Source organism: Triticum urartu, chromosome 4A, assembly GCF_056163025.1.
Source record: "Triticum urartu cultivar PI428250 chromosome 4A, HENAU_Tu73, whole genome shotgun sequence".
NCBI lineage: Eukaryota > Viridiplantae > Streptophyta > Magnoliopsida > Poales > Poaceae > Triticum > Triticum urartu.
This window is the reverse complement of record NC_141876.1, coordinates 124453574-124464789: the sequence shown is the minus strand read 5'-3', so window position 1 is coordinate 124464789 and position 11216 is coordinate 124453574. Positions and strand designations below refer to the sequence as shown.

At 44.9% G+C, this 11216-nt stretch overlaps 1 protein-coding gene across 1 annotated transcript; it reads right to left on the bottom strand.

The window, feature by feature from the left end:
* Positions 1 to 7694: 7694 nt before the first annotated feature.
* On the bottom strand, positions 7695 to 10368 carry LOC147975071 (uncharacterized). Its single transcript, XM_087519600.1, has 4 exons — positions 10262 to 10368; positions 9147 to 9264; positions 8632 to 9051; positions 7695 to 8135 (listed from the first exon to the last, which is right to left on the bottom strand). The coding sequence occupies exons 1-4, from the start codon at positions 10366 to 10368 to the stop codon at positions 7875 to 7877; spliced, it is 906 nt and encodes a 301-aa protein (XP_087375726.1). The 3' UTR covers positions 7695 to 7874.
* Positions 10369 to 11216: the final 848 nt, after the last annotated feature.

Below are 11216 nucleotides of genomic sequence, written 5' to 3'. Positions count from 1 at the left end.
CAATCTTGCATGCTTGAATACCTTTCCCTTAACCTGCTACGCTTTATGCTTGTCTGCCATGAACCTTAAACCGGCATTTGATCTTTTTCCATTTTTTAATTTGAAATGGCCAAACAATTTTATGTGTGTAACTGGGTCCCTTCCCGGGTTACTGAAGAGCAACTAGATGGATGCTTCAGAACTGGCGCTTTACCAAAACAAAGCGAAATCCACTAGCGAGTTCCCGGTCCAGAAAATCCTCCTACCCCTAAGGATGGCGAGGTGGTAGTATTTGTTGATCATATGAGTCGTGGTTTTAAACCGCCCAGATCCAAGTTCTTTCATGATGTGCTTGCCAGCTTCCAGATCCACCCTCAAGATATTGGACCCAACTTTGTGTCCAATATTGGCCACTTTCAAGTGTTCTGTGAAGCCTATCTGCAAGAAGAGCCAACCGTGGAATTGTTCAGGGATTTTTTCTACTTGAACCGTCGTACAGAATTTGTAGGCAGGCCCAACACTGAACTTGGCGGCGTCTCCATTCAAAAAAGAAGGACGTCAGCTTTCCCCATGCCAAACTTCATAGTCATCCCAAATATTGGAACCAGACTTGGTTCTACTGTAAGGATACTTCCCCTGATGATGAGAACCCTCTGTTGGGTTATCGTGCTCACCGGCTTACCAATACACATCCCTTTCCGCAACGGCTGACTGCCAAAGAACGGGCCACATATGCACCACAACTTGCCAAGCTCAGAGCTTTTACAGCTAACGGTTTGACTGGAGTTGACTTCGCTCATTGTTGGATATCTTGGAGCATTTTACCATTAAGCCGTCGCACCGGTTTAATGTGTCAGTACACAGGGGACTTAAAAGATCCTCAACGACATATTGATATTCAGCTAACAGAGGCTGAAGTCACTAAGTCTGTTAAGAAAATATTGGATGAATTGGTGGCTGTCTGCAGCAAAATAGAGCTTAGTCCCTTCTTCATTTCCAATAAACCGCCAGCTATAAGACTTGCCTCACTCCTGTTTGTACTTGATATTCTTAACTGTGTTGTCTTTGATATCCTCTGTCCATCTTTTAACAGGGTGACGACCCATTCTGGAAGAAGAAACCGCAGGATAAATCGGCCAAGACCCCTCGACCAAAGATGAAGGTTGTTAAAAGACCTGCCAAGAAAAAGGCAGCTGAACCCATCGGGTTAAACCTTGATGACATACTTGATGATCCGGACGTAGAGATAGAAGTTGACTCTCTTGGTTCATTTTTCATACAACTCATTGACAATGATTATTATCAGGATGACGCTGAAGGCAGCCAAGCCGATGACGCAGAGGTAATTATCCTTTCCTCCGGTTCAGACCCTCTGCCAACACAAAAAATCCGTCAAGCAGTCCGGAAAGTAAGATTTTCTCACCCCCTAGCTCACTTGGACCCAAACTTTCTTTTAAAGAAGCAGCAACATGAAGCTCACCGCACAACCCGACACAGCGGCCAAGTAGTCACTTCAGCCGGTTTGCCGAACACTCCGGTTCGGAAACGTCGATCTAAGGTCTCAAACACTTCCGATACTTCTTATCCCAAGGCGGGTTATTTCTGACAACCTCTTAATCCATCCGATTCAAATTATCAGGGAATGCCTCTTTCATCATCTGGCGAGTCAACGGCCACACGGCTCCCTCCTCTTAAGACTGTTCCTGGGTAAACACTTTAAACTTACTCCTTTTGATGCTTTATATTTGCGTGTTATACCGACCTTTATATCTTTTTATTTCAGAGCCAAGGCCAGACCCAGCAAGAAAGCTCGGGTAGATAAACCGTCTGATGACCATGTGGTTATTGAACCAGAAAGAACTCCAGAACCGGAAGGAACAAATGCTGATGCCATGTTTGATGATCCGCCGCCTCAAGATCATGACTTTGTTGTTGAACAAGTAGAAGTTGATGCAACATGCCATGCTGATAAACCGACAAGCCCGGTCCCAACTGATGATAAACCGTCAAGTCCAGCTAAGGCTGCTGATGAATCGTCAACTCTAGTAAAGGCTGCTAGTGACAAGGAAGATGGTATTATAATTACTGGCGTTGGCCACACCACCCCTGGCAATCCTGTTACATTATCAAAGCATAGTGCCAAGGAGGAACTCTCTGCTATGGGCAAAGGCAAGTGGAGCACAGACTTGTCAAGCTACGCCCACCTCAACGCCCAAGAACTTCATTCTGGTTTCTTAAACTGTCTATACACAAACCGTGACTACGAAGCCGGTTTAGTGAATCTAATGAAGGAGCGATATGAGGTAATTTCATAACCGTTTCTCTCTTATGTCTAAGTTCAAGTACCAACTCCAGTAGCGCCTAAGGGCCGATTTATGATGCAAATCTAAACCGGGACTTTGCAATATCTCAACTCTGCACGCTTATCCTCCAAGGGTCGGTTGATTCTTTAAAGATGAACCGGTGCTTTCACATTGTAATCCTGTAACTTTCGCCTGTGTAGCCCCCAAGGGCCGGTTTATCTTTCCAAGCTAAACCAAGACTTTAACCAATGTTACTTTGAGCAAACGTACATTAGCCCCCAAGTGTCAAGAATAATACTTGTATTGTGCTTGGGATTTGAAAAAATTTCTGATAATCAAGCAAATAGGCATTAGCCCCCAAGTGCCAAGTGTATAACTTGTTACGTGCTTGGTACTTCAAATATTCACTGCCACCTCATAATATGTCCTTCTCTTATAGGCTGAGCTGAGCAAAAAGGAAACCCAAACCGCTGATCTTCAAGAAAACATCAAATCTCAGCAAGCGGAAACCTCCAAATCCAAAGAGGAATTGACCAGTGCCTTAGCAGCCATGGAAAAGCTAAAAGAAGCTTTTAATAAGGAACGGGCAGATTGGGGCACAAAGAAAACCGGATTACAAAAGAGAGCTAAAGACGCAGAAGCAGCCCTTAAACCGGTGGTCGAAGAACTGACCGGTTTAAAGTGGCAAATAAATGCCATGACCTCTGCTGTGTTTGGTAAGTATCCTCATCTAAAGCTTTTCAATATACATTATCTCATCAGTTTCCGGTTTAATAATGGTTGCAATGACAAAGGAACTCGCATTACCCATCTGGGCTCTGACATGCGGATGAAGCTGAAGGCTGCCTATACGCTGATAGAGCAGTTATATTCCGGAGCCCAACGGACCATTTGCACCGCTGCGCATAACAAACCGCCTCCAACCTTGATAAAGGAAACCATTGAGAAGCTATCAATGCTTCCCGTCCGGTTGGACGAACTAAAAAGATCAGCTACAAGGTTAGGTGCGCTGACTGCGCTAATCTGGGCGAAGGCATGGATACCAGATCTTGAACCGTCAGATATAGGCCGCGGCTACCCTGGCGTAAAGGAGGACGGATCAGAATTTAACAATGACGATCTTCGAAGGTTGATAAGGGAAATGTGCCCCATAGCGAGCAAATTGGCTGAGGAAACGGATCTCTCTCACTATTAGCCGGTTTATGATTCTAATCAGAAAAGACATCATGCGCCAACACATGATGTAGAAGACCTTAGTTTGCCAATTCGTAAGCACACCTATGCCCCTGATGTTGACCCCTCAAACCTTATAAGTGATGAAGTTGTGTTCCAAGCCTTAACTGGAATCGATTGGGTAACCATTGACTTCCAACCACTGGGTAGAGAGGAGGAAGATGCACCAGCGCAGGAAGATCCACAGCCTTCAACTCAGCCTAGTGACGAGTCATGATCCGAAGGCCGGCTTAGCCTTTTGCGTACTGCCACACTTGCTGAAAACAATTATTCTTTTGGGACTTTAAGCGCCTTGTAATAGGTTAGTTCAAAACCCTCGGTCTGCTATGCCATCATGCATACTTATTTTGCCTGATACTGTGAATCCACCATGCTTTAGGATATATTATGTTCATAATCCATATCAGTGTTATTCAAATTATTCCCACATACAATAAATTTGAAAGTGTCCTGGTGGTTTACCGCTGGACGGGTCATGATGCCCAAATATATAGCCGGGGTTTATAACCAAGGCTGTACTTTGAAAATAATCAAATATGAAAGAGATGATACCTGTGATATTGAATCACTCTGTTGGTTGACCAACTTTTGTATATTTTAGGGTAATAACCCCAATCTTGAGTATTGATAACTCCTTTCCTGTTTTGCCGGTTTATGATAAAACCGTACCGGGCTATAATAAACACCGGTGTATCCATATATAATGCTGGTGACTTGTAGTCAAAAACAGACCGGGTCAATAAGCACTGGATTATAATTGATCATGTACTAACAACTTATCATTGAAAGCCAGCCCGGGTTAATAAAACGCCGGTTTATCATAACATATTGAAATCTCACCAAAGGAGAAGAACTTGTCAAATAAAAACACCAAAAAGAACATGCAAGGTTTTTCATGGGCTGCCAGGCCCTAAATCGAGGCTTTTCATGGGTTGCCAGGCCACTGAGTTAAACCATTTTTCGAAGCCTTTTAAGATGGACCTCAATCATTAACCAATCGTCGTTTTAACTCTGACAAGTTCAGGGTCTATGAGATTGACTTGTCAAACGTTCGGCGGGTCATACCAGGTTTACCTGGACGGAGTGGCTTACTTAAAAAGGCAAGATAACCCGGGGTTTTAGGTGAATACACCTGGCTTCCAAGCCTGGCTTGATAGCCTATTGCAAGGGTGCAAGCTCTTTGTTCTTTGAGAAGCAAAGAGCCCCCAAGCAACATTTGAGTTGTGCTTGGTGGGTGCCTATGTTTGAGATGTGCTATTGCAACACTCTCTTTGGCCCCACATGATTTCCTTTTGGCCTTAAGCCGATCAATAGGTGTAGCTATGGTTCGAATACAACCAAGCCCCATAGTGATTTCCTTTTGGCCTTAAGCTGATCAAGAGGTGTAGCTATGGTTCGAATACGACCAAGCCCCCTAGTGATTTCCTTTGATATGTGTGGCTTTATAGGCCGGATCAATAGAACTCCGCTTTATAAACAAAAGCCCCCATGTAAGCACACATGATGTAATAAAAACAACAGAGACCCCGCTTTAGCTGAAGTTCTGGTTTATTATATTGATCATAATATATACATTGTCATAATTATGTACATAAGAAGAGCCTATGGCTCAAGTATAGTAAGGCCGAAGATGAGGTATATTCCACGGCCGTTGGGTCTCCTCCTCCGATTTAGGCGAGTCTTCGTGCTCTCGAACATCGATAAGGTAGTATGATCCGTTGTGCAGATTTTTGCTGACCACAAAAGGTCCTTCCCAAGGTGGGGACAACTTGTGCATATCAGTCTGATCCTGGATGAGCCGGAGCACCAGATCGCCTTCTTGAAAAGTTCTGGTTTTAACCCGGCGGCTGTGATAACGTCGCAGATCTTGTTGATAAATCGCCAAACGTGCCGCTGCGAGATCACGCTCCTCATCTAACAGGTCCAGTGAGTCCTGATGTGCTTTCTCATTATCAGCTCAACATAAGCCGCCACACGGGGCGAGTCATGACGGATGTCACTAGGGAGAACCGCCTCTGCTCCGTAAACCATGAAGAAATGCGTGTAACCCATAGATCTGTTCGGTGTGGTGTTGATACTCCATAACACGGAAGGTAACTCCTCCACCCAACAGCCCGGCGTCCACTTTAAAGGAACCATAAGCCGGGGCTTGATGCCTCTCAAAATCTCTTGATTGGCTCTCTCTACTTGACCATTAGATTAGGGGTGAGCCACTGGTGACACGTCAAGCCAGGTGTGCTCACGTTGACAAAATTCTTCCATAGCACCCTTGGACAGATTAGTACCATTATCAGTTAGGATGCTGTGTGGAAAACCAAAACAGAAGATCACCTTTTTGATGAATTGAACCGCCGTGGCCGCATCACACTTACTGACTGGCTCTGCCTCTACCCACTTGATGAACTTATCAACCACCACCAGTAGGTGGGTCTTCTTGTCCTTGGACCTCTTAAAGGGCCCAACCATATCCAGCCCCCAAGTTGCAAACGGCCAAGTGATTGGAATCATCCTTAATTCTTGAGTCGGAACATGAGCGCACCGTGCAAACTTCTGACAACCGTCACACCTCTTTACCAAATCCTCAGCATCAGCATGAGCCATCAACCAATAGAAACCGTGACGAAAGGCCTTAGCTACCAAGGATTTTGAACCGGCGTGGTGACCACAATCTCCTTCGTGGATCTCATGCAAAATCTCATAGCCTTCCTGAGGAGACACACAACTCTTAAACGCCCATGTTACACTGCAATGATGCAACTTCCCATTGATAATGGTCATTGACTTGGATCCCCAGATTATCTGCCGGGCCAAAGTTTCATCATCCGGTAACTCGCCACGGTTCATGTATGCCAGGTATGGGACTGTCCAATCTAGGATAATGTGAAGAGCCACCACCAATTGAGCCTCTGGGTCAGGAACAACCAAATCCTCCTCTGTAGGTATCTTGACTGACAGATTATGTAGCACATCCAGAAAGACATTGGGCGGCACCGGCTTACGTTGAGAGCCTAAGCGACTTAAAGCATCCGCTGCTTCATTCTTTCGCCAGTCTATATGGTCAACCTGATAACCCTTGAAATGACCAGCCACTATGTCCACCTCTCATCGATACGCCACCATGAGTGGATCCTTGGAATCCCAAGTGCCAGACACCTGTTGAGCTACCAGGTCCGAGTCACCAAAGCACTTAACCCGGCTTAAATTCATCTCCTTAGCCATTCAAAGACCATGGAGTAAGGCCTCATATTCAGCTGCATTGTTAGTGGAAGGAACATTAAATGGAGAACATAACAAAACTTATCACCTCGTGGGGAAGTTAATATGACTCCAGCCCCGAGCCCTCCAATTGTCTGGACCCATCAAAATGAATAGTCCAATAAGTGTTATCTGGCTTTTCCTCTGATGCCTGCAACTCTGTCCAATCATTGATAAAGTCCACAAGTGCTTGGGATTTGATTGTTGTGCGAGGCGTATATTTTAACCCGTGAGGTCCAAGCTCAATAGCCCACTTGGCGACTCGGCCAGTGGCTTCCCTGTTTTGGATGATATCCCCCAAGGGGGCAGAACTGACCACCGTGATAGGTTGACCCCGAAAATAATGCTTGAGCTTCCGGCTTGCCATGAAAACCCCATACACCAGCTTCTGCCAATGTGGGTACCTCTGCTTGGACTCAATCAGTACCTCACTGATGTAATAAACCGGCCGTTGAACCGGATACTCCTTTCTAGCCTCGTTGCGCTCCACCACAATAGCCACACTAACAACTCGGGCATTAGCAGCCACATATAACAGTAGGGGCTCTTTCTCAACAGGAGCAGCAAGGATAGGCGGCTCAGCTAGCTGCCGTTTTAAACTCTCAAAGGCTTCATCGGCAGCATCACTCACTACTAGAGAAAAGCTTACTAGTGGCACTGGTTTTTTACATACCAGTAGCGCGGGCACCCGCGCTACTGCTAGGGCGCTACAGCTATTATTTAACAGTAGCGCGTTTCTAAACAAGAGCTGCAGCTAAAATACTCATTAGTAGCGCCGATTTCTCCACCAACGCTACTACTATCATCACGTAGTAGTAGCGCCTTATTTTCTCCCCACGCTACAACTCGGCAAATAGAAATAAAAAATAAAAAAGCAGTCAGGTGCAATATTCATGGAAATCAAGACAAGTCCACTGCAAATAAACTAAGTTCACAGAACCATCTCACAAACATTAACGACAGTACCACATTTAATATAACCACACAATCTCACAAACTCATATAGTAGTCAACAATGCATGGATAGATCATCGTTGATAAGTCTACTAGGTAGTCATACTAGCATATATATGGTTCAACAGCCACACGCATGCATATGAAGTTCTAGATGATGTCGATGACGACCATCATCCTCAAGCCTGGGCGGTGGGTGTTCCTGATAGTAATTAGGATTGCCTGTCCAACATGAAGATTCTTGCCGACGAGGAAGCTCTTCCACCCAACCGAGTTGAAGTGTGTGTGACCGTCCGTGTCCACGCCGTACGCACAAGTGGTGACGGAGCCCCTTGCGGTATGGCGTATTCCAGCAGAGCCTTCTTCATCAGGCTTGATACCACAACTCTCAGATAGGCTCTTTGACAATTTCTGAATAAGAAAAACATATCAATTAATAAGTAGCCTCACACATTCCACACTAAGTATAACAATAAAGCATATATTATTCACTAAGCACATAAGATTCACTAAGCATATATATCATCGGACTCTACACTAAGTATAACAATAAAGCATATAAGATTCACTAAGCATATAAGATTCACTAAGCATATAAGATTGAGTAAGCATATATATCATCGAACTCTACACTAAGTATAACAATAAAGCATATAAGATTCACTAAGCATATATATCATCGGACTCTACACTAAGTATAACAATAAAGCATATAAGATTCACTAAGCATATAAGATTCACTAAGCATATAAGATTGACTAAGCATATATATCATCAGACTCTACAATAAGTATAACAATAAAGCATATAAGATTCACTAAGCATATATATCATCGGACTCTAAACTAAGTATAACAATAAAGCATATCATCAAATTACTCTAAAAACTACAGTAAATGCAACATACCATGATATGCCGATCAACCATGGTACTTGTCAGGCGGGTCACGAATGGCACCCCGACAAAGTCAGCACGTGGCGGAATGATGTCCCACAGGTTGCACACCTCCTCCTCGCTCAACTTCATTCTTTGAGCTACGATGGCATCACCGAGTGGGTCGTCATCATCCTCATCATCCTCATAATCTTTTGCTTTGTTGACATAAATCACGACCAGCTTGGGTCTTTCAGCTCTGAAGGAGAAGCTGATCAACTCACCACCGGTGATACGCATGTGGTCGATGAAACGGACCCATCCATCTCCTCCCACCTGCGTCATCTTTCGTCCTTTCTCGATCTCCATAGTGTAGGGGGCCCCAGGAGCCTCAAAGGTCACAGAGTCTCCAGTCAGATTGTTGAATTCTGACCTCACATTGCATGGGATGATCTATGTACAAAAAGCAAAATGATATATACACGATGCATTAATGCCAATAACACTAAAAATAAAATAGTAGTTACTAGTTTCATATAATTTATTACCGCCGCATGAAGAAAACTAGACTCGAAGTAGATGCCAAACAGCGTGCCAGTTGCAAGGCTGCTGGCGCACCTTGACTTGCACTGTCGACATGGTGGTGGTGGCGGTGGCGCCATTTCCCTAAAGCAATATGATTAACGGATTAACGATCCAAAAAGTAAACATAAAGTTTTCATAGCTATTGTTCACATGGCAAGCAAAATAACAACTAAAAAGTAAACATAAAGTTCAGTCCAGGGGAACACTTTATCTATTCCCACATCCAAAAGTTGAACCAGCTTAGCCAGAACACAATAAGTAAACATCCATTCCACCTTTGGCATCAGATGCACAATAATTAAAACTATAGAAGGCAAACACCCCCCCTTTTCGATTAGATACAACTCTCTATCTATCTGTGTTTTCTTTTTCTGAAATTTACCAAAAATGGGCTCACTAACAGCATCATAAGAACTTAGCAATTTGAGCATCACCACATACATATACTCTCTTCAACCTGAAAGAGAGCATCGAATCAAGCATTGATTTTTCCATGAAACCACATAACAGTGAGGGCTTCTTGGTCATATCTTTATGTGCATCAACAAAGAAGCTAGTGGCAGTAGCCAAGAATTGAAACCCTCAACCGTTGTTGTCATATCAAAGCTAAAAAATGCTCACGATTCTACGGTCGAGCACTATGGTTGTTCCAGCGAAGGAATGACAAGTAGTTACAAGTACTACATCAATGATCCTAAATGTCGGAAACAATAGTCACGACATGGACGCCCCCTCTCTAAACCCTAGAACACTAGGCACCGCCGCCGCCACCACTCCTCTAGGGGCAGCAGCCAAGAATTGAAACCCAAGTTTCAATTATATGTGCTAAAAGCCTCTACTTCTCTAGCTACTTCTCTCTACTCTCTCCTAAGTTTCGGTGAGCAACAAAAAGCCTCTACTTCTCTCACCTAACCCCTCTCTCTACTCTCTCCCCAATCACGCGAGGAGCATGTCGCATCAAAACACGGAGCCACCGTGCAATCCCTAAATCCCAAAACATGGCGAGCCGTCGCGGAAAATCAATTGGAGCCTAGCTAGTGTGGCGCGCGTAGGGAGGAGGAGATCGAGGGGGACTAACGGGGCTGGAGCGTCGGAGTAGGCGAGAGGCGACCGCGCGTGGTGGCGGCGCACGGCACCGTCGATAGGGGTGAGGCGGCCGGGGACGAACCCTAACCGTGGCGGCATCGTCGGGCAGAGGGGATCGATTGTGAGAGTGTGAGGGGGTGCGGGGGCGCTCGGGCCGGTTTTCTTTTGCTCTAGTAGTAGCGCTGTTTAGAGGCTGGCGCTACTGCTAAGCCCACCAACTGTAGCGCCCGTTCAAAAAAAACACTACAGCTAAGTGGGCTACTGCTTTTGCCCTGCGGCCCATCTAACAGTAGCGCGGCCCAAGCAAACAAACGCTGCTGTTATATATTAGTAGTAGCGTGTTTCCTACCCAGCGCTACTGCTAAATATTAGTAGCGTAGGGTCATAAACAGGCGCTACTGGTAAACTTCTATCTATAAGCATTTTCCTAGTAGTGACTCTAGACGAAATGGTCTGTCTTTTCTATCATCTGATACAGAGGAATTGCCTTTTCTCCCAAACGGCTGATAAACCGGCTCAATGCTGCAATATGACCCGCCAGCCGCTGAAAATCGTTAATACACGCCGGTTTAGCCAGAGACGTAATAGTTGTGATCTTCTCCGGATTAGCTTCAATGCCCCTGTTAGACACTAGAAAGCCCAAAAGCTTGTCTGTCGGGACACCAAAGAGACATTTGGCCGGATTAAGCATCATCTTATAAACCCGGAGGTTATCAAAAGTCTCCTTCAAGTCACCTATCAATGTTTCCTCCTTTCTGGACTTCACCACAATATCATCCACATAAGCATGAACATTGCGCCCAATCTGATTATGAAGACAATTCTGTACACAACGCTGATAAGTCGCCTGGGCACTCTTGAGCCCAAAAGGCATTGATACATAGCAGAAGGCTCCAAATGGAGTTATGAAAGTTGTCTTCTCCTGGTCCTTAACTGCCATTTTGATC

Excerpts from the sequence above, each read along its gene's own strand:
- LOC147975071 (XM_087519600.1), bottom strand. The coding sequence starts at position 10,368 with ATGCCGCCACGGTTAGGGTTCGTCCCCGGCCGCCTCACCCCTATCGAC. Across the intron at positions 9,052-9,146 it reads CTAGTTTTCTTCATGCGGCG|ATCATCCCATGCAATGTGAG; the intron begins GTAATAAATTAT and ends TTTTGTACATAG. Across the intron at positions 8,136-8,631 it reads TGGTTGATCGGCATATCATG|AAATTGTCAAAGAGCCTATC; the intron begins GTATGTTGCATT and ends TTTCTTATTCAG.